The sequence below is a fragment of the Aquarana catesbeiana genome, linkage group LG08 (genome assembly GCF_042186555.1).
Source record: "Aquarana catesbeiana isolate 2022-GZ linkage group LG08, ASM4218655v1, whole genome shotgun sequence".
NCBI lineage: Eukaryota > Metazoa > Chordata > Amphibia > Anura > Ranidae > Aquarana > Aquarana catesbeiana.
Window position 1 is genome coordinate 205687291 of NC_133331.1, and position 24144 is coordinate 205711434.

Below are 24144 nucleotides of genomic sequence, written 5' to 3' on the forward strand. Positions count from 1 at the left end.
ACATGTGCATTCACTGCATTGTGCATGGATTTGTACATATCAAGTAGGGGAAGCTCATTTTAGATTTATCTTGAGGCTTCATTGTTTTAAATTATTACCCCAGATTCCTCAGGTCATTTGTAATACTTTTGTAGTCTAAAGTATGGGTTTTTTAAATGCAACTTTAGTGCCTAATGCCGCGTACACACGAGCGGACTTTCCGGCATACTTGGTCCGGCACACTTTCTGACGGACTTTGTCTGCCAGGTGCGCCGGACTTTAAAATGGACGGACTTGCCCACACACGACCGGCGTCCGCCCGTCTTTCCGACGGACTTTCGCCGGAGTTACGGCGGGCTTTCAGAATGAACGGACTTGCCCACACATGGACAAGTCCGTTCATTTTGAACGTGACTCATGTGCGACGGGACTAGAAAAGGAAGTCAATCTTGCCGCTTTTATCGGCAAGATTGACACCTTGCGAGCCCCGTCGCGGGGCATACCAGGCCCTTAGGTCTGGTATGGATTATAAAGGGAAACCCCCCTATGCCGAAAAAACGGCGTGGAGTCCCCCCTGAAATCCATACCAGACCCCGATCTGAGCACGCAGCCCGGCCGGTCAGGAAAGGGGGTGGGGACGAGCAAGCGCCCCCCCCTCCTGAACCGTACCAGGCCGCATGCCCTCAACATGGGGGGGTGGGTGCTTTGGGGGAGGGGGCGCCCTGCGGGGCCCCCCTCCCCAAAGCACCTTGTCCCCATGTTGATGAGGACAAGGGCCTCTTCCCGACAACCCTGGCCGTTGGTTGTCGGGGTCTGCGGGCGGGGGGCTTATCGGAATCTGGGAGCCCCCTATAATAAGAGGGCCCCCAAATCCCGGCCCCCCACCCTATGTGAATGAGTATGGGGTACATGGTACCCCTACCCATTCACCTAGGGAAAAAGTGTCAATAATAAAACACACTACACAGGTTTTTAAAATAATTTATTAAACAGCTCCGTGGGGGGGTCTTCCTCCGGCTTCGGGGGTCTTCCTCCGGCTTCGGGGGTCCTTCCGGTTCCTCCTCCCGGCGTCCGGTTGGTTCTTCTCCGCTCTCTCTGTCCTCTTTTCCCGGTGTTCCAGTTCTTCGGCCGGTTCCTCCGCTGTCTTCAGGCCGCTCTCTTGCCAGCGGAGGTCCGGACTTCTGGACTTCTGGGCTTCTTGTCTTCTCTTCTCTTCTCCAGATGTTGACACAACGCTCTCTCCAGCTGGACTGCTCTCTGAGGGCTCCGTTGTGACTTATATAGGCGGAGACCCCGCCCCCTAATGATGTCACAGTCCCTGGGCATGCTGGGACTGTGACGTTTTATGGGGCGTGGTCACCGGGTGATGTTGACCACGCCCCCTAAAACGTCACAGTCCCAGCATGCCCAGGGACTGTGACATCATAAGGGGGCGGGGTCTCCGCCTATATAAGTCACAACAGAGCCCTCAGAGAGCAGTCCAGCCGGAGAGAGCATCGTATCAACATCTGGAGAAGAGAAGAGAAGACAAGAAGTCCAGAAGTCCGGACCTCCGCTGCCAAGAGAGCTACCTGAAGACCTGGAACACCGGGAGAAGAGGCTGGAGAGAGCAGAGAAGAACCAACCGGACGCCGGGAGAAGATGAACCAGAGGGACCCCCGAAGCCGGAAGAAGACCCCCGAAGCTGGAAGAAGACCCCTGAAGCCGGAGGAAGACCCCCCCCCCGGAGCTGTTAAATAAATTATTTTAAAAACCTGTGTAGTGTGTTTTATTATTGACACTTTTTCCCCAGGTGAATGGGTAGGGGTACCATGTACCCCATACTCATTCACATAGGGTGGGGGGGCCGGGATCTGGGGGCCCTCTTATAGGGGGCTACCGGATTCCGATAAGCCCCCCGCCCGCAGACCCCGACAACCAACGGCCAGGGTTGTCGGGAAGAGGCCCTTGTCCTCATCAACATGGGGACAAGGTGCTTTGGGGTGGGGGGGCCGCAGGGCGCCCCCCCTCCCCCAAAGCACCCCCCCCATGTTGAGGGCATGCGGCCTGGTACGGTTCAGAAGGGGGGGCACTCGCTCGTCCCCACCCCCTTTCCTGACCGGCCGGGCTGTGTGCTCGGATCGGGGTCTGGTATGGATTTTGGGGGGGACCCCAAGGGCCTGGTATGCCCCGCGCTCGCCGCAATAGGAAAATTAGTTTTTCCTATTGCAGCGAGCGCGAAATTCAATACCCTGCCCTCGCGTCGTATCTGGTCCGTTGGACCAGCATACACACGAGCGGGCTTTCCGTCGGACCAGCACACAGACGAGCAGACTTTCTGCCAGAAACTGAGTCCGACGGAAAGATTTAAAACATGTTTCAAATCTAGGTCCGCCGGAGCCTACACACGGGCAGATTGTCCGGCAGACTCTGGTCCGCCGGACCAAGTATGCCAGAAAGTCCACTCGTGTGTACGCGGCATTAGATATAAAGAGCATTTGTTTATTGTATGTAAGCCTAGCATTGAAAGAACAATTATACTCTTTGAATCTAATGCCGTGTACAAGCTCAGACTTTTCAGCAACATAAGTCCAACGGATTTTCGACGGAGTTACGATGGACTTTTGACGGACTTTCTAACGACCGGACTTGCCTACACACAATCACAACAGAGTCCAACGGATTCGTACGTGATGACGTACGACCGAACTAGCCAGTAGCCAATAGCTGCCCTAGCATCGTTTTTTGTCCGTCGGACTAGCATACAGACGAGCGGATTTTTCGACCGGACTCGAGTCCGTCGGAAAGATTTGAAGCATGTTCCAAATCTAAAGTCCGTCAGATTTTCGACCAAAAAAGTCAGCTGAAGGTCCGATGAAGCTCACACACGGTCGAATTGTCTGCTGGACTCGGTCTGTTGGACCAGTCCGGTCGAAAAGTCCGCTCGTGTGTACGCGGCATAAGTTGCTGCCTGCAACTACAATATTAGGCTAATATACATTAAACAAATGTTTTTTTCTAAGGCACTAAAGTTGCATATAAACTGCATTGTAAGCCAAGTGACATTTCTTAAATTGGTAAGGGACAGGGCCAGTAATGTCACATGCTGGCACCGCCCCCCTTGTGACGTCACCGACCGATGCATGCTGGGGGGTGTCCCTGAATGGCTGTCTGGAAATGTAGTCACCCTATTCGGTGCATGGTCCTGACAGTGTGCCCTCTGGCCATCTGTGTGAAGGAGGCCTAAGGGAAGACATCAAAATTTTTGTCCAAAATTATGACAATCAAAATGGAGATATTGTAAGATGTTAAAAGCTTGGTCCACCCAAAACAAACATGTTATACCTACCTACTCTGTGCAATGGTTTTGCACAGAGCAGCCCCGATCCTCTTCTGTTGGGGTCCCCCGCCAGCGCTCTTGTCTCCTCCCCCCTGCCGAATACCCACCCAGTAAGCCACTTGCTAGGGGTGCACTCATGCAAGCTTGATCCCAAGCCATACTCTATGTAGTTTGGTCCATGACCCCCTACTCCCTTGTCACTGGATTTGATAAAATCAGTTTGATTGATTTGGTAAATATTAACCCTATTTACTTTCTAAGCATGTCTTTGGTTTTATTAAATAGTGACAGAGTCACTTTAGGTAGCGTAACAGAAAAGGCATGTATGTGATCTTTTTTAGAACTGTCAAATCCGCTAAAGCATTGTATAATATGCCTTGTATTTGTCTATAACAGAGCTGCTGCTGAAGGAAGGAGTACCCATAACCAAAAATATGTCCATACAAGTCATTGTTTTGGTGAATGATACAGAATACCATAATCCTGGAGGAGTCGTACTGTTGTATTTTAATGTCACTATCCTGCCGGTAGAAATTCAGTTTACTGATACCACTTACCAGTTTACTCTGAACCGAAATGCTAACCGCTTCGCCCAGGTAAATCTTAAACATAATATTGTATATGCATGCATAGTGAATGGTCTACAAGGTGTTCAAAATTGTAGGCAACTGTTTTGTTGAAAATCCACTATAGCTATGGTGTAACAGTGAATTTTATCCAGGAATACAATAAATATGATCATATAATCTGGATCATGCAACTGATGCTCCACTTTAATTGTTAACTGTAAACAAAACAACTAGAGAGTCCAGTAATACACACTATCTGTGTCAAAAGTATTGGGACACCTGCCTTTACACGCACATGAATTTTAATAGCATCCCAATCTTAGTCCGTAGGGTTCAATATTGAGTTGCCCCACCCTTTGCAGCTATAACAGCTTCAACTTTTCAAGGAAGGCCGTCCACAAAGTTTGGGAGTGTGTCTATGGTAATGTTTGACCATTCTTCCAGAAGCACATTTGTGAGGTCAGGCACTGATGATGGAGGAGAAGGCCTGTCTTGCAGTCTCCGCTCAAATTCATCACAAAGGTGATCTATCGTGTTGAGGTCAGGACTCTGTGCAGGCCAGTCAAGTTCTTCCACCCCAAACTCGCTCATCCATGTCTTTATGGACCTTGCTTTGTCCACTGGTGCGCAGTCATGTTGGAACAGGAAGGGGCCATCCCCAAACTGTTCCCACAAAATTGGGAGCATAAAATTATCCAAAATGTCTTAGTATGCTAACGCCTTAAGAGTTCCCGTCACTGGAACTAAGGGGCCAAGCCCAACCCCTGAAAAACAACCCCACACAATAATCCCCCCTCTACGAAATGATTTGGACCAGTGCACAAAGCAAGGTCCATAAAGACATGGATGAGCGAGTTTGGGGTGGAGGAACTTGGCCTGCACAAAGTCCTCACCTCAACCTGATAGAACACCTTTGGAATGAATCAAAGCGGAGACTTCGAGCCAGGCCTTTCTCGTCCAACATCATTGCCTGATCCAAAAAATGCGCTTCTGGAAGAATGGTCAAACATTCCCATAGACACACTCCTAAACCTTGTGGACTGTGTCAGAACAGTCACTTGCAGCCTCCATCATGGGCATGTGTGATAAGGTGACAACACAGGAGCACAACTGGGTGTCAGTTGTCACCCTATGACAGCAACTGTGTGAACAAGGAACTTCATGGCAGGTTTATAATATGTTTAATTTAGTAAAAGGTGGTAAAGAATGTAAGTGTTGGGAAGTGTCCCCACCTATGTAAGGTATCTTATGCAGCTGAGGGTTGATGCCTCCAATTTTGGTGTACTGCAGTATAGAAGGGTAGTCATGAGTAGTTTGATAAGTGGAGAGGAGGTCTGATCTGAACCCTTGCAGGAGAGTTAGGGTCTTGGTTTAGAATGTAAAGTATCCATTATGTAGGCCCCATCAGGATAGCTGGAAGATTCTAAGAAATGAAAATCCTGTTGGTGGACAAGAAATCTGAATTTAGCCAGTCATGCAGGATGGAATAATGTGTGTCTATGGACTGTAGTGATATAAGTTCCTATGCAGTAAAGAGGAGTTAAAGGAGCATATGGACTGAGTCTCTTTATGCCTATAGAATGGATGGTAAGCTCATAGCTGGGGAGCAAATATAGGGACTGGCCTGGTTGGAAAATGGGTCTTAGCCTGGTGAAGGTGGGTCAGCTGACTTGGCAGTGGTTAGATAAGTTCCCCTGTGAGACTGTGCGCCTCATAACCAATGGCCGTGGTGATTTTTGGGTTCAGGTGTTTGGCATGACCCCTAATAGACTGGGCTTACAACAAATGGAATCTTATTAGGTGTGTGTTTTCTGACGTGGCATGTGGAACAAAAAGTGTGGAGCTGCAGAGGTGGAACTGAGGTTATTGAGCCTCCATCACTGTAATCTATGTACGGTAAGCTTTGGCACTTTTGCAGGGGAATTGGCTTAACAACCCACTGCTAGTTTAACTATAAGTTTTCTTATTCAGCATAGCTAGCATGAAGCATTCTCCTTGTGGGTGGGAGTACAATGACATGCTACATGATTCTGTGGTATTGTGTGGCTTGTGGATGGAAGTGCTGGAACCAAGAGGACACATTGTTCTACATTTTGTCAGACTCAGCCTATGGGCTACTCAGAACCCGGCTATTGTAAGTAATGAGCCTACATGTATCCAGGATGACAAACTGAGCTTTTCAGCATCTAGGCCAGCTATTCTCAACCAGGGCTCTGTGGAACCCTGTGGTTCCTCAAGAAGTTTCTAGGGGCTCCTTGATCTATGGCTGACTGACTTCCCATCTAATGATGCCTACATAGTTTTAGGTCCAAAACCATTTGGCAGATATTTTTTTTGCTGTCAGTAAAGGATGCATGCTGACCACCACTGTAAGCGGGACATTCTTTGCACTGACCAATGTAAGGGGCATTCTTCCCATTGACCTACAATGAATTAATTTTAGCCGGGGTTCCCTGAGACCTGAAAGTTATTTCAAGGGTTTTGCTGGGGTAAAAAGGCTGAGAAAGACTGTCTTCTGTAGTTCAGTTTATCTGCAATATTTGCGAATTGCAGTGTAGGCTTTTTTTAATTAAATATTGATGGTGGAATATTAACATCTGAAGTGCTCCTTTATGTCTTGATGTAGAATACACATCGCCATCCTCCAGGTGACCTTCATTTCTTGGCTGACCACCACTTTACAACTAAAAAATGGACTGTTATTTCTTTTTGGGAGAGTTTGTGTTTTCAGCCATGGATTTATTGTTTTTTGCAACTCTAATTTGTATTTACTGCAGAAACCAGTGGACATCTAATTTAACCATGTCAGCCAAATAAAAACATTGCCCAATTTTATAAATGCATTGGTGAAATCGTGTCCAGAATCCAAAAAGTCTTCCTCTTTTTGAGCTGTTTGTCTTACATTCAATTTGACTGCAAATGGTATTTTCTGAAGGTTTATTCTTTAAAGTGAACCTGCCAGTCATTTGAAGTCCTCCCTGAGGACAGACACCACAGGTTTCTTTGCATTACTGTTATTACCCAATAAAGCATTTTATGTGTTTGTCTCTGATTTAGGTTCATCTTGGTAAGAAGGCTTGACTTCTAGATTATTACTAGCCAGTTGCTATTCCAGTCCAGTGGGCAGTCAGGGTGCCCCCATTGAACAGGAGTATAGTAGTTGCCAGGATTAGTCTGGAAGCTAGAGTGAAACTAAATCAGAGAGGTGCACAGAGGAAGCTTTCATTGTTAATGCAAATTATAACAATCTTGTGATCGTCTGCTGTTGCATTAAAGTTTAGCTATAGTTAAACTTTTATTCTGTTTTGGATGAAGCAGTAAAGAATTAAAGCTGAACTCCAGTGTTACATCCAGTTTTGAACAGTTGTACAGCCTGCTCTCCTACACAGTCTGCTTACTGATTTCACTGCACAAGGTGAGCTTCTCACAGTGTGCATTTTAGAAGTTGCAGCAAACCACATAAAGTGCTCCTCATTTCTTGGCTGGAGGACATCCAGCATCATCTAGCCATTCCTCTCAAGCCTTACCCACCCTGGCCCATTTTTGTTTACTTATTGGATTTGTGTTCTTTCAAATCTAAGGCTAAGCATAATGTGAGCTTTATGTAGGCTGGTCTGCATGCAAATGCCGTCTGTCTAGGAACAACTGCTCCTCCACACTGATATCCACCCATCAAGGCATTTATATATTTGCATAACTCTTCCCAGGAGCCAGCCCACTACTTACGTTAGGGCTGATAGCTCTTTAGAGGAGAACTGAGCCATGGTGCTTTGATATTTTTAGGAAGCTATGTACAGCACCTGGCTGGTACCTCTCGTCAGCCCCTATATGCTTGCTTTGTATAGGGAAGCACAGAGACCTCACTGACATCATGGAGGACATCACTGGATCTAAAATAAAGTCATCTTGATGAAGGGGAGGCAGGAACTGAGTAAGGCAACAAATATGCATAATACATTTCAGCTTTAAAACCTTGGTCAGTTATTTTCTCTTCACTAATTGTTCCACAGACTCAATAGGAAGTGAAAGGGAATCTGTACATAAAGAAGGGAACCATTTCAGGGTTGTCACCAGGACAGGTTTCACCATTGGAAGAGTTCCCGTGACCTCTTGTTCTGGCGACAACTGTAATGCTGCGTACACAGGGTCAGAATTTCCCACAACAAATGTTCGATTTGAGCTTGTTGTCGGAAAATCCGACTGTGTGTATGCTCCATCGGACATTCGTTGTCAGAATTTCCGACAACAAATGTTTGAGGGCTGGTTTGCAAATTTTCCGACAACAAAACTTGTTGTCGAAAATTCTGAGTGTGTGTACACAATTCTGACACACAAAATTCCACGCATGCTTGGAATCAAGCAGAAGAGCCGCACTGGCTATGGAACTTCATTTTTCTCGACTTGTCGTACGTGTTGTACGTCACCGCGTTCTTAGCGATCGGAATTTCCGACAACGTTTGTGTGACCGTGTGTATGCAAGACAAGTTTGAGCCAACATCCGCTGGAAAAAAATCCACGTTTTGTTGTCGGAATGTCCGATCGTGTGTACGCGGCATAAAGGTTTGGATATTTCCTTCACTTTCTGTCACAGTGACAGTGGTCACCAGGACAAATCTGGTGGAATCTCCCCAATAAGAACTTGACAGGGGTTCTAACACATCAACTTCACTTTTACTCTATCCAAAACAAAAAAAAATTATAATAATCCCATTTACCATGAAAGGTAAATATAGTAAAACCTTGGATTGCGAGTAACTTGGTCTGCATGTTTTACAAGACGAGCAAAACATTTTTTAACTGGTATTTCTTCTGTTTTCCATCAGATAGGAAGAGTGTGCATTGAAAACTGTGAACTATTGAAAGGAGTCAATGTGACTTACACATTACAGACACCAAACGGCACACGTCTCATTGCTATCCAAAAGGAAGCAAAAGAATTGTTTGCGACTCTGTATGTTAATGACCCGGCTGCTCTGGTGAATTACGTTGGAAAGGAATTCATGTGCAGCGTTTCCGTATCCAATGTGGAGCTCAAGAACCCAATTAAAGCCCAGGTTACAGTAATATTAGTGGGGATACGTGAGTATAAACTAATTTTTTTATATATTTTCTACAAGGATAAATACTTGAATTGTACAGCATTAGGGCCCATGTACACCTTTATTTGAGTTACAGTGCATTGCATTAAGGAAGCCATTAACTTTAGATGGGTCCTCAACATACAAAATTTTACACCTGCACTATTTTGTACAATGCATCACACCACAACACAAAGAGGAGAATGCTTTGTGCTTTGGGTGCATGCTATTTGGGATGTGTTGCATTGACAAAAATAGGGCAGGTATCTTATTTCTGGTATTTCTGGTAATTATCATTAATGTTTTTGCATAGAGGTGCACTTTAGTGCAGGTGCATTTGGTGGTACTGTATATGTTTATTGGTATGTCATTTTTGATATGCTGCTCTGGGTGAACAGTACATTAAATTGATTTTATGTATACCATAATAGTTTGGCAGTTTAATATGCAATGCAATGGGTTACAATATATGTACAGCCTGTATCAGAGACTATATCATATATAGTGGGTGATTTATTAGGCGATCAAAAGACTCCTCTCTTTCACAACATACCTCACCTGCAGTTTAATGCTTAAAGTGGTATGAAAATCCAAAAGCAAACATTTATTATATTGCAGATTTCAAATTCTTATGCCGCGTACACACGAGCGGACTTTACGGCAGACTTTGCCCGGCGGACTTTTCGACGGACTTTACGATGGACTTTCTGAATGAACGGACTTGCCTACACACAATCCACCAAAGTCTGTCGAATTCATACGTGATGACGTACGACCGGACTAAAACAAGGAAGTTCATAGCCAGTAGCCAATAGCTGCCCTAGCGTGGCTTTTTGTTCGTCGAACTAGCATACAGACCGTCCAACTTTTATGAAAACAAAGTCTGCTGGAGCCCACACACAATCGAATTGTCCGACAAAATCCTGTCCGCCGGGCAAAGTCTGCCGTAAAGTCCGCTCGTGTGTACGCGGCATTAGATTTAGTGATTGCAGTAGTTTTCTTTTTTTAGGCTTTCTTTCTTTTCATTTCACCTGGTGATCTGACCAGTAAGTCTGTTGTTTTTCTGTTGATGTAGCAGTTAGATGGTGGAAACAAACCATTTATCACTGACAGGGGTGCTTACAATGATCAGCTTTTATTGATTTAGTTAAAACCTTTATCCCAAAAGGAAAACAGTTTGCTGTAACAGCTTATAAAGTGTTAGCTGGAGTTTGGCTTCAACGTGTTAGTGTATTTAAATCTGCTAGTCCATCTAATATCCCCCCCCCCCCCCAGACTGATAATGCTGCTGTCCAAATGTGCACTCTAATACAGGAGGTGTGTTACTGGCCAGATCACCAGGTGAAAACAGAGGGAAGTATATTACAGTTTTGGGTGGTTTTGGGTGGTTTAATTGTATAGTGAGCATAGCTTCACCTGATATGGGATGTCTGAGTGTGTGATAGTGACAAATTTGGCTGCAATCATTGCTGAAAACACAGGGAGGGAGGCTCTCAGAGAGGATGCCATCGTCATACAGGTATAAGCCCAAATACCCTCTTACGGGAAATCTTGTAACCACTTGAATGGTCTCCAATGTTTTCTATTCAGAGCAATGCATTTCCCAATGTCCATCACATGGCACATACTCAGGGCAATGTATTTCCTCTCTACTGATAACAAGGCTTTTTAATTACCTTATAGGATGCATGTATATGAATGAAATATCCAGGGTGCAGAGTAAACTTTGTCTCGGCTAATTTCCAGGTCTTTGTAAGCTTTTTTCTAACTATATATGTTGCTATTTAAAGCCCAACTCCAGGAATTAACCCCCGTACTTCAAGGGTTAACTGCTTGTTTAGTCTAGGAGTGCTATCGGCTATAATTAAGGCTGCAAGCCAGTTGAAACACATTAGTGGACTGCATCCTCTTTTTTAATGCATTTGCCTGATCTACAACAAAGTATTTTTGGACAGGAACACTGTGTGCAAGATATATTCTCTTACCATTAGATATGTGGACAGACGGATGTCCAGCATCCCCCTGCAAAGTCTTAGAAACCTGGTTGAGCAGGTATACTATTTTTAGTGCTTTCAGGAATAAGAGGCAATTCTTACCTTTTTCTATGCTCAAGCAGATGTAATGGTCAGGGGTTGTAGACCAGTCGCTATGGCAGTAGAGAGGCTCCCATCAACTAGCTGGACAAGTACAGAAGCAGGTCACCCTGGCGGATGACACAGGCTCACCTGAGGTGCAGAGTCTAAGTAATAATCGGTATTCACCAGAGCTCCTGATGGTGGAGATGGGTTTTGCTACATGTTAGTACCAGGTTGTGGTCTTCAGGATTGTCCCACCAGGAGGTGAGCAAGTCAGGGTCCAGCAGCAGACATAGCAGGTAGAGATAAGCAAAAGCGTAGTCAGTAAACAAGCCAAAGGTCAGTAACAAGTGGTTGCATGTTGGAATCAAGCAGAAGCGTTGTCGAGGAACAAGTCAAATATCAGTAACGAGTGGTAGCAAAGATATGGAAGGTAGCAAGAGTGATAAGACTGATATAATGGCAGAAGAGAGTACAATAATCTGGCAAACAGGAAGTGCATGGCTAAAAAAAGAAGTTCATGGGAATAGCAAAGGGTTCAAGGTTCAAGAGAAATGAGGTTCAAGGCAAGATCATTTAGGGATTGTCCAGGGAGCTGTCCAGCAAGAAGAGACACTGCAGGACACAGCAGAGGTCACAGATTCAGCTGGGTCCTGAAAGCAAGGCTCCTCTAGCAGTGCGACCAGCCCCAGGCAGCCTCCTCTCCAGGGCACTCCAAGCTGCAGTTGTACTCCTGCCTCCTCCACATTAATAGCCCTGCATTATACATTATATTTCAGAGCAAGAAGAAGAGTGCTGGACCTGGCCAGAGCAGGGATAAGATAAGTACTACATCCTCTTCAACTGCTCTTAGACCTCACAGACATTCAATTTTTGCAGTGCAGGGGAGGGGGTCCTACTGCAAGGAAAGATTTTGTCTAATTTCTTGAGTTAGGCTTTAAATTATCTACTAATAAAATACAAGTCTAATTATGTTCAGAATATGAATTAAAAAAAAAAATCTTTTGCTTTCTGTTCTTGTGTTATCCAGCTAAGAAAACAGATGAGAACTGTCCTGGCTACTGCTCAGGAAACAAGCATAAAGGCGAGTGTGAGATGTGTGGGGGACTGGGCTCCCTCACCGGACGGTGTCAATGGAGACAGGGACATGGTGAAGGTATAATGCATTTATTTGGTCCTACTTGTCCTAACAGATAACAATGTCTGTAATGTTTTATAAACTCTATATGATGACTGCCTTCAAACTTCACAAAGAAACACCCATAGCAGATTAGTCAGGAATGCTATATGGTTAAGCCAGATAATGGATAAAAATGCTTTGAAAATCTCATATACCCTGGAATTCATAAAGAATGTCATAGATACTCTTTAGAAGTCTATTTCACAGTAGTGCAACAAATGGCAAATTCATGTGCGTAAGGTGTATATGAATGTGCCGCAACTCTTACAGAACTGTCACAAGCATCCCTCCTCTAGTGGAGTTTTATAGGTAGAAAATCAACTCGGAGCCATTGTGGGAGTAATGGAAATGTATCAAATATCAGTTCCAGAGGATCACAAATCTTGGCACAAAATTGTCTCAAAAATGTAGCATGATAATCACACATGACATAATTAACACAAAAGAGGTCTTATGTACCTTCACTTTCCTTTACCTATATGGTGAAATTTCTTTATTAATTTGATGCAATGGAATGCCATACAGTAAAGGTGTCATAAATGAGAATAACCTGAATTTGACCCACATTTTGGAAATAAAAGATGTCCATAGACGAATAATTTTTTTTTGATCCAAATATGGCTGGTCCCTGCTGAACTGTCTGAATTTTCTGTGATCAGCGTAAAAAGGAAAATATTGTAGGGCTTTTATGATTTTCCAGCTACATTCATACAGCCAGAAATGTCTTACAAATGCCTTTTTTGAATTGTCCCTGTTGCCCCTGTTCTCCAACATTCTTTATTCTCATTTACTTTCCAAGGAATCAGCAAAAACTATTCTACCTGTACCCCAAGTACCTCAACATGCCCCGATGGCAACTGTGATTCTGTGGAGAGCAAAGATCAATCAATCTGCCCCCAGGACTGCACAAGTGTGTTTCTTGAATGAACTGTAGCAAGTATACCTTTTTATGATATGCTTTTGTATAAGAAACTAAAAATAACTGAAAACTGTATGTAAAAAAATATATATATATATTTAATACAGGTATTTATCTAGCGCCAACAATTTACTCAGTGTTCACATAAGTCCCTGTCCTCAAGGAGTTTACACTCCCTTAAAGTCCCTATCTTACATGAATACATATAGTTGTGTTAAAAATAATAGCAGTGTGTTTAAAAAAGTGAGTAAAGCTCAAAATCCTTATAGTAGCTTTTATTTCCATACACGCAAATGCATTTTGAACACTGCACAGTCTTTTATAAATCAAAACATGAAGAAAAATGTTTAAAATGTTATTACTTTACAGGAAGTGAAGAAAAAAAGAATATTAGGCTTTTCCAAAAAAAGCAGTGACAGCATTTTTCTTTACAAAGTCAAACATTTACTGTATAAACTGAAAAAAGCTTGAAGATTTAGCTTTCATGTGAATCACTGAACTAATATTTAGTTGTATAACCATTGTTTCCGAGAACTGCTTCAAAACTGTGTTGCATGGAGTCGGCCAACTTCTGGCACCTGTGAATAGGTATTCCAGCCCAGGACAATTGCTCTACATTCTACAATTCCTCTGAATTTCTTGGTTTTACCTCAGGAACAGCTTTTTTTGGTGTCACCCCACAAGTTTTCTATTGGATTAAGGTCCGGGATTGGGCTGGCCACTCCAAAACATTAATCTTGTTGGTCTGGAACCAAGATGCTGCTCACTTACTGGTGTGTTTGGGGTTGTTGTCTTGTTGAAACACCCATTTCAAGGGCATTTTCTCTTTGGCATAAGGCAACATGACCTCTGTGCGTATTTTAATGTATTAAAACTAATCCATGATCCCTGGTATGCGATAAATAGACCCAACACCATAGTTTGAGAAACATCCCCATATCATGATGCTTGCATCACCATGCTTCACTGTCTTTACAGTATACTGTGGCTTGAATTCAGTGTTTGGGGGGCTGTCTGACAAACTGTCTGCGACCCCTAGATCCAAAAAGAACAATCTTGCTTTCATCAGTCCACAACATGTTGTGCCATTTCTCTTTAGGCCAGTCAATGTGTTCTTTGGCAGATTGTAACCTCTTCAGCCCATGGCCTTTTTTCAACAATGGGACTTTGCGGGGACTTCCTGCCGATAGCTTGGCTTCACATAGGTGTCTTCTAATTGTTACAGTACTCCCAGGTAACTTTGCACCTTCTGTCATCATCTTGGAGCTGATCATTGGCTAAGTCTTTGCCATTTTGGCTATTCTTCAATCCATTTGAATGGTAGTTTTCCGTTTTCTTCCAGGTCTTTCTGGTTTTGGTTGCCATTTTAAAGCATTTAAGATCATTTTAGCTGAGCAGCCTATCAGTTTCTGAGCTTCTTTATGGCTACTTTCACACTGGGATAAGGGGGGCGTTAACGGTAAAGTTAGCGGCGCTTTACCGCTGTTATAGCGGCGCTTTTCAGCTGCTAGCGGGGTGCTTTTAACCCCCACTAGGGGCCGAATAAAGAGTTAAAAGCGCCCGCAAAGCACCGCTGTCGAAGCCCTTTGCAGGTGCTTCAGCAGCGATGCCCATTGATTTCAATGGCAGGGGCAGTGGAGGAGTGGTGTATGCACTTTTTTCTAACGTCCTGCAAGCGAACCGCTCCAGTGTGAAAACATTGGGCCTCTTACACTGGGGCTGCAGGGGAGGCGCCTGAAAAAAACCCCAGTGTGAAAGGGGTCTATATGTTTTCACCTCTCCGATCATCTTTTATTCAAAGTATGCTGTTCTTTAGAACAATGTCTGGAATGACCCAGTTTACTCAGATTTTCATGCACAACATTTGCTGCCTTCGCCCTTAAATAAGGTCCATCTGTTTGATACCTGTTTTTTCATAGAGTTAATAAATTCACAAATTGAACTCCATGCCTCTATCATTTTGAACACGCCCCTTTCAATTAATGATTTAATTACACAGAATCAGCAGCATGCATGTCATGACTGTTGGGTCTGTTGGTATTCCATTACTCTGCTACAAGTACTAGTAAATTATTTGCCATGTAGAAATATAATTTATACCAAAAATAGTGATTGATCTGGTAAGTGATGTTGGACTGCTATTATTTTGAACACAATTGTACATATACTAGAGCCAATTTAGGCAGGAGACAATTGGGCTACATTCCCCATTTATCAGTGGATAGTTTGCTGCATACAGAAGTTCCAGGTCATAACCCCATTAGATTTTTATTGCTGTGATCCTGTTGCAGATTTTCCCTCACTTCCTGTCTGATAAAACTGTTGTTTCTCTGGCAGAAAGTAAGAGGAAATCATACTAATGGAGCCCTGGGTAGCAGTAAACTCTGACAGGTATCTAACCCTTTCCCATTTTATCCAAACCTAAAAGAGAAATGTTTTGAATGGACGTACACTCTAATGCCGCGTACACACGGTCAGAATTTCTGACGGGAAATGTTTGATGTGAGGTTGTTGTTGGAAAGTCCAACCGTGTGTATGCTCCATCGGACATTTGCTGTCGGAATTTCCGACAGCAAATGTTTGAGAGCTGGTTCTCAAATTTTCCGACAAAAAACTTTGTTGTCGTAAATTCCGAGCGTGTGTATATAAGTCCGACGCACAAAAGTCCACACATGCTCAGAATCAAGCAGAAGAGCCGCACTGGCTATTGAACTTAATTTTTCTCGGCTTGTCGTACGTCTTGTACGTCACCGCGTTCTTGACGTTCAGAATTTCCAACAACATTTGTGTGACCGTGTGTATGCAAGACAAGTTTGAGCCAACATCCTTCAGAGAAAAATCCATGGTTTTGTTGTCGGAAAATCCTGTCGTGTGTACGGGGCATAACAGTTTGCTGTTTTGTTTGTATAGTTCAATTTACACCCAAGCTGGAGTTGGTCTTTAGATACTTAAGTTTGTCTTCCATTGCTGATTTCTAAATCTCAAAGAATGTCTTCTGTCCTAGATTTGTGTTGTTTTAAGTTGAAATACAGGTATATAGAGTAATACATATTAGGAATAGGTATATATTGCAACCGTTAAAGCCCTCAAAGGAATTGTATTTTGTTCAGGCAATCTTGTGACCCTGGAACCCTATAAGACAGCATAGTCAGGTCAGTGCTTAAAGGTGACGGGATATGCAACTTCTTCAAAACTATGCTGGACTTATTAGAAAATCTTTGCGGGTTTTATTGATTTAATGTTGTGTTTTTCTTCTTGATCAGAGCTGGATATCATTGGTGGTCATGAAAAAGGGATTCCTGCTGGAATTAAGGCAGGCCATGGCACGTGTTCTTGCTTTCTCCCTAGCAAGTGTTTCTGCGAGAAAAACATTGTAGAGGGTAAATCATTCCTCCATCTTTTAATTCATTCATTGAGACTGAAAATATTATGTTGATTAGGGCTCAGTCCACCCAAAATAAATGTTTTAAGTGCTGACAGTATCTAATGCTGTATCAGTGCGATCTAAATGAAGATTTATGGGAAATCTCTGGGTTATTATTACTGAGAGATGTTCAAGTAAGTAACTGCTGGGTTACAGTATCACAACATTTTCCACATACCCTTATAATTAGTTATGTATAAATCTGAGCTTTATTGAACACCTAATTATATACACCAGTGGTCTTCAAACTGTGTCCCTTTCTTTGCCTTTATCTGACATTTGAGGCATTATTCCTGCCACTGACACCAACAATAGGGCACTATTCCTCCTGCTGACACCAACAATGAGACATATTTCCTCCCACTGACACCAATAATCGGGTGCTATTTCTTCCACTGAAACCAATGACGGGGCACTATTCCTCCCATGGACACCAAGAATGGGACATAATTCCTTCCATTGACACTATTAATCGGGCACTATTTCTTCCATTGACACCAACAATGGGGCACTATTCCTCCCCCTAATACCAAAGATGATGCATTGTTTACTCCCACTGGGCACCGTCTGGGCCCCTAACGTTTGAAGGACAGTAAACTTGCCCTTTGCTTGGAAAGTTTGGAGACCCCGTGGTATATACTGTATTTGCTGTCAATTATGACTACATTTGTTTCTATGTCCAGTATATGTACCCAAAGCCCTGATCTTTGTTAAATATTGTGGATGTTGATTTTTTTTACTACTTCATCAGTGGTTAAACCAATGGGCACCAATTTCTTTAAAAGTCTTTATAGCACTTGTTCTACTATTGGCAATGTGTGAAAAAAGGGTTCATGTGGTACTATATTGTTTTACGTACTATTTTTGTAATTGTTGTAATAGTCACTTGGGCAGAAGTCAAATACTAGCTTGCACTCACTGATACTCATATATTCTTGCATATATACACATTTCAATGCAAGCTAATGACATCACTGTTATGTTATATAGATATACAAGAAATATGTTCTTTATAATACTCGGCCTTCATTATTGCTCTTAAGAAAAAGCAAGAAAAATAATTGTTAATATACAGTTCTATACTATACTATAATAACAATAATTAATAAGTATACAGTTCTGAAACCTTTTCTCCAAAGTGAAATGATATAAGGAAATTTTTTCTTGTATGCTAATTAAATCCCAACTCCAGAAATAAGAAAAAAAATCTACCATTGCAATGCGGCTCCCGTGCACTGCAAAGGTTAAAGGTTTGTTATGTGTAGATGGTAGTGGAAGAGACATTGTTACCTATTCTATCCCCCACTCAGGTCAGCTCCAGCGCTGCCCTCTTCTTCACGATGGGTCAATTTGTAGGTGGTCTCCCGATGTCATCACTTATGATTTGGGGGTATTAACTCTGCATTGTACGTAGAGGAGGTTCGAGAGCAACTGAAGCTGTGATTTGTTTAGAGGAGCCATCGGGGTCCAGCTGGATCATAGAATAAGTCAAGTATTTCTCCGTATTTCAGTACCCCTAAACATAATTTAACTCTTGCAGTTCGGGAGGACCCACGAAAGGTTAGTTTTAATGACTAAGCAATATATCAAAGTACAAATAAATTGTTAGAAAACGAACATGGCATAGATACATTTAATAACATTAATCATATTCAATGTAAACCATGGCAGAAGATTAACTTGTTATCAAACAAAAGAAAAATTAAACCTAATAATCCTAGTAAACTTGGTCATAAAGAAATACAAAGCACAAATACAAAGTATAAAATATGGTATTTTCGATCTGTTATTCTGTGTTTGTCCTAAATAATGTAAGATACCTGTTGGTGATGTGTTAAGGGTGATTGTACGAGGGTTGTACTTGGACGGACAGCTGCAAGGGAGACCGCTAGAGGTGTAGTTTTGTTCTGTTTGTATCTTTTTATGGAAGGCGTCGTCAGAAGAGGGGGGCAGGGAAATAAAAAAAAACTCTGGGTGGGAGAAAAGTTGAAGATCTCCCCGTCATGTCTCTCTTCTCAGCTATTCTCTCACTCTCTCTCACTCCTCTCCCCTCCCCACTCTCTCTATCTTGTTGGGGGGGGGGGGAGTATAAAAAGGGAGGCAAATGAAAGGAAGGATATGGTGATAAGAGAGAATGGATGGGATGGTATAAAGCTAGGTAGAGTGAATGATGCAAGATTGAATATGGATGTTTACATTACTTCTCATTCCTTCTCCCATATTTCGGAGAAGGATTGGAAGAAGAGCTGAAATTTTTTTTTTTTTTTTAACTGGGATAGAAGTCTCCAAATTTAGCTTGGGAATAATTAAGGATTGAAGTGAGTTATTTTCCACATGCGTCAGTGTAGGCATTGGTGGTTTTGTCGTTTTGCCAACAGTACCATGTTTTAGTAAATTTAGTTAGTTTTTTCCGAGAGACGCTAACTAGTTCTTCAATGCAGCAAGGCAATGCATTCCATCACATTGGCGATCAACCCTTACACCTACAACAGTGGAATGGTTCCTCAGACTTAATAAAATTGAAGAGATCGAAGAACTAGTTAACACATTTCTACACTTGCACAGGTGCCCAAGGTATGATGTGGAACCAGATAATAAAGGAGTAGGTAGCACTCATTTTTGAGTGTACTATATATTTACAGAAATAGGGAAGTTTGTTTTTCAAAGTTGTTCAGAAATCATCCTACAGGAATGTGCATGGAAATAAATAATTGATTTCCGAAATAAAGATTCTTATTCTCATGTACGAATTTTCAATTTGAGATGCATGGTGTCCTATTGATATGTAGCTGAAATCTCTGGAGACAAAATTGACTGAAGGAGATTTATGGTCTGATACATTCAACTGGGAAAGTGAGCAAACAAGTGTTGTTGGCCTTGGTGACTCATCAGAATGCTTGTTTTTCATAAAGCAAGGTGAAACCTAACTAGCGACCATTGTCAACTATTACAATTTTGTGGGTCTTTTTCCTCCAGTTTTATTACATCAACCCCAATGAGATCTGTTTAAAAAACTGGAAAATATAAAGATCTCTACCAAGTGGACCAGATTACATCCCCTAAAACAGGAGTCTCCAAAATTTGCTAAGCAAAGGGTCAATATACTGTACCTCAGGCTTTGGGTGGGCCAGACTGTGGTCAGTGGAAGAAAGCAATGCCCCATCATTGGTTGTAATGAGAGGAATAGTGCCCCTTTTTGGTATCAGTGGGAGAAATAGTGCCCCATTGATGCTGTCAGTGAGAGGAATGTTGTCCCATTATTGGAATTAGTTGGAAGAGTAGTGTGCCAAATACCAGATAAAGGCAAGCAAAAGGCCACATCCAGCCCCAGGGCCACAGTTTGGAGACCACTGCCCTAAAGAATCAAAGATGAAACCAGAGTTGTGTCTCAATAGTAAGCAAACTTACACAAACTTATTTAAATGTTGATTTCCTTTACAGTTGCACTGTGTGATGAAATGTGTAAAACAGTCATAGCATGTGGAGTCTTCCTGTCCTTCATAATCTCCGTGCTGCTCTCGTCATATTTTATTCATCGCTATCATAAGAACTCACCCAAGCCTCCAATCGCTTCTGCTGAAATGACTTTCCGTCGGCCTGCCCAGTCTTACCCAGTCAGCTATTCTTCTAACAATGCTCGTCGGCCATCTCTGGATTCTATGGAGAACCAGGTCTCTGTGGATACGTTTAAAATACCTGTAAGTTTTTCTCTCTGTTCTCAAAATCTCAAAATATAGATCATGTTATGGTAATGCAAGGAGAATGGGAAATCAATCAAAATTCAGCGTTAAAGTGTAACTCCCCTACTCCACCCCCTACTAATCGTATACTCATCCATTCCTGATCTAGCAAGATATTGCCAATAAGACTGCACAGCCATTTGTCAAAATCTGGACAGGGCGACTTGTCAAAAAGCCAGTCCAGCACCGATCTGAGCTCACATTTACTCCTATGGAGAGCTCTGGAGCATGAGCTTGTACTCTGGGTAAACTCTCTATAGGAATAAATAAGATTGCATTTAGGATTTTGACAGATTTAATGATATTTCACTCAATCCGGATCAGTTTAGTATAAGACTTGTAGGAGGCTGGGGGCAATGAAGGCTAAAAAAGAGGTATTACAGCTCCAAATGTCAAATATGCATTGCCATATTGTACAAGAATATCATTTTTAAAAAGTGTCTTTTATCATTAAGCATCAGTTCTTAATCTCCTTTTGGATAACAATGGATAAGCAAAGTCTGTCAAAGTATGATGTCATAAGTCAGCTTCATGTCACAGAGTAAGAGGCAGCTGCAGGGGGGTTGAGCTGTGTGTTACAATGTGTACCACCAAAGCCAAAAACAGGCTACTGCACAAGCATTGGTGTTCACATGACCGTTATGTATGGACCAGTTTCTTAGTTTAGAAAGCAGATGTTGATCTTGGTTGATACTTGCGCGTTCTTTGTTCAGGTATTTTGGAGATGCAGGGAAATTAAATCTTAATTAATAGGGGGTTCATTAATCTCTTTGAGAGGTAATAAATGCCTACAAGTGACCCCCTCCACAGTACTCAGCATGCATATGTAATAGATGAAACAAATCTAATCTAGGTCTGCTTGAAGAAGAAAATATAGTTGTTTTCATTGCCAGCATCCTGCCATCCATTTGGCACGTGGCTTATGCTACTGGTAGCTCAATAGATTGATAGGGCTCATATATGCTGCAAAAAAGTTTGGTGTTAGGGATTAAAGAAGATGTAAACCTGGTCATTAAAATCTCTTATAATCTGTAGCATATTAATCTAAGTTTGTTTTATCTACACCAAAACCCCCACATAGAACACAAGCAGCTCCAGGTTCTCTGCACCAAAAGTTAATGTACCAGATGATTGAATAGATGTTAAAGACCATGAGATTCCTATAGCTCAACAAACTAACATTAGTCTAGTTTTAACTTTAGCAAAGCTATAGTTCACAAAATGGTTATGTCATCTGTGAGAAGTAACTTCGTTCAGCTGTATTACAAACTGTTTATAACTTCTGTTATCTATAAGGAGGATCCAAAGTGGGAATTTCCCCGGAAAAACCTGGTCCTGGGTAAAACTCTTGGAGAAGGAGAATTTGGGAAGGTGGTTAAAGCAACAGCATTTAGACTAAAAGGGAAAGCTGGTTACACTACAGTGGCTGTGAAAATGTTAAAAGGTAAGATTTATTACGTCTTCTTCCCTGTGGTGCGGCTATACACATTTACCTGATGCACACCACAATTTTACATATATAGTTACATAGTAGGTGAGGTGGAAAAAAGACACAAGTCCATCAAGTCCAACCTATGTGTGTGATTATATGTCAGTATTACATTGTATATCCCTGTATGTTGCGGTCATTCAGGTGCTTATCTAATAGTTTCTTGAAGCCATCAATGCTCCCTGCTGAGACCACAGCCTGTGGAAGGGAATTCCACATCCTTGCCGCTCTTACAGTAAAGAACCTCTTTTCTTCTAATTTTAATGAGTGGCCACGAGTCTTGTTAAACTCTCTTCTGCAAAAAAGTTTTACTTCTATTGTAGGGTCACCAGTACGGTATTTGTATATTGAAATCATATCCCCTCTCAAGCGTCTCTTCTCCAGAGAGAATAAGTTCAGTGCTCGCAACCTTTCCTCATAACTAATATCCTCCAGACCTTTTATTAGCTTTGTTGCCCTTCTTTGTACTCGCTCCATTTCCAGTACATCCTTCCTGAGGACTGGTGCCCAGAACTGGACAGCATACTCCAGGTGCGGCCTGACCAGAGTCTTGTAGAGTGGGAGAATTATCGTTTTATCTCTGGAGTTGATCCCCTTTTTAATGCATGCCAATATTCTGTTTGCTTTGTTAGCAGCAGCTTGGCATTGCATGCCATTGCTGAGCCTATCATCTACTAGGACCCCCAGGTCCTTTTCCATCCTAGATTCCCCCAGAGGTTCTCCCCTCAGTGTATAGATTACATTCATATTTTTGCCACCCAAATGCATTATTTTACATTTTTCTACATTGAACCTCATTTGCCATGTAGTTGCCCACCCCATTAATTTGTTCAGATCTTTTTGCAAGGTTTCCACATCCTGCGGAGAAGTTATTGCCCTGCTTATCTTAGTATCATCTTCAAATACAGAGATTGAACTGTTTATCCCATCCTCCAGGTCGTTTATGAACAAATTAAATAGGATTGGTCCCAGCACAGAACCCTGGGGAACCCCACTACCCACCCCTGACCATTCCGAGTACTCCCCATTTATCACCACCCTCTGAACTCGCCCTTGTAGCCAGTTTTCAATCCATGTACTCACCCTATGGTCCATGCCAATGGACCTTATTTTGTACAGTAAACGTTTATGGGGAACTGTGTGAAATCCTTTTGCAAAATCCAGATACACCACATCTACGGGCCTTCCTTTATCTAGATGGCAACTCACCTCCTCATAGAAGGTTAGTAGATTGGTTATGCAAGAACGATTCTTCATGAATCCATGCTGATTACTTATTACTAAAATCTTGTAAATAGTCCTTTATCATCCCCTCCAAGAGTTTACATACTATTGATGTTAGGCTAACTGGTCTGTAATTCCCAGGGATGTATTTTGGGCCCTTTTTAAACATTGGTGCTACATTAGCTTTTTTCCAATCAGCTGGTACCATTCCAGTCAGTAGACTGTCTGTAAAAATTAGGAACAACGGTCTGGCAATCACTTGACTGAGTTCCCCAAGTACCCTCTGATGCAAGCCATCTGGTCCCGGTGATTTATAAATGTTAAGTTTCTCAAGTCTAATTTTAATTCTGTCCTCTGTTAACCATGGAGGTGCTTCCTGTGATGTGTCATGAGGATAAACACTGCAGTTTTGGTTACTGAAGCCCCCTGATTCACTCGTGAAGACTGAGTGACCAGATGTCGTTCCTCATTCTTTATGGGACCAATATGGTCTGTCCTCCCTTTTTTACTGTTTACATACTTAAAGAATTTCTTGGGATTTTTTTTGCTCTCCTCCGCTATGTGTCTTTCATGTTCTATCTTAGCCGTCTTAATTGCACCCTTACATTTTTTGTTGCATTCTTTATAAAGTCTGAATGCTGAGGATGATCCCTCAACCTTGTATTTTTTGAAGGCCTTCTCCTTTGCTTTTATATGCATTTTTACATTGGAGTTAAGCCATCCAGGACTTTTGTTCGCTCTTTTAAATTTATTACCCAATGGGATACATTGGCTAATGCCTTTATTTAATATGCTCTTAAAGCAAACCCATCTCTCCTCCGTATTCTTTGCTCCTAATATTTTATCCCAATTTAGTGCCGATTCACACTGATGCGAGTTCATAACGAATGTGATGCGTCAAAAACATTCTAAATTCACATGTCATCCATAAAGTCATTGTTTTCAATGACAATCGTTCACATACATGCGTTGCGATTCCCCTACGAATGCAATGCGAAAAAAAAAAAGGGTCTTGTGCAAGTTTACAGCGTTGCGTTGCGAATTTAGTCTCCGTAGACATCAATGTAAATCGTTCTGGAATCGCATTGTTGGTTCAGATATGTGCGAATTCCACCACACTACTCTCCACAAAAACCAGGAAGTACACA

At 42.4% G+C, this 24144-nt stretch overlaps 1 protein-coding gene across 1 annotated transcript in view; it reads left to right on the plus strand.

The window, feature by feature from the left end:
• The window catches only part of RET (ret proto-oncogene), a 155968-nt gene that overhangs the window by 103523 nt on the left and 28301 nt on the right, over window positions 1–24144 (plus strand). Inside the window, exons 6-12 of the mRNA XM_073596843.1 lie at window positions 3695–3894; window positions 8691–8946; window positions 12051–12176; window positions 13000–13110; window positions 16383–16499; window positions 19985–20241; window positions 21580–21727. Coding sequence (XP_073452944.1) covers window positions 3695–3894; window positions 8691–8946; window positions 12051–12176; window positions 13000–13110; window positions 16383–16499; window positions 19985–20241; window positions 21580–21727 — 1215 coding nt within the window. The remainder of the gene's footprint in view (window positions 1–3694; window positions 3895–8690; window positions 8947–12050; window positions 12177–12999; window positions 13111–16382; window positions 16500–19984; window positions 20242–21579; window positions 21728–24144) is intronic.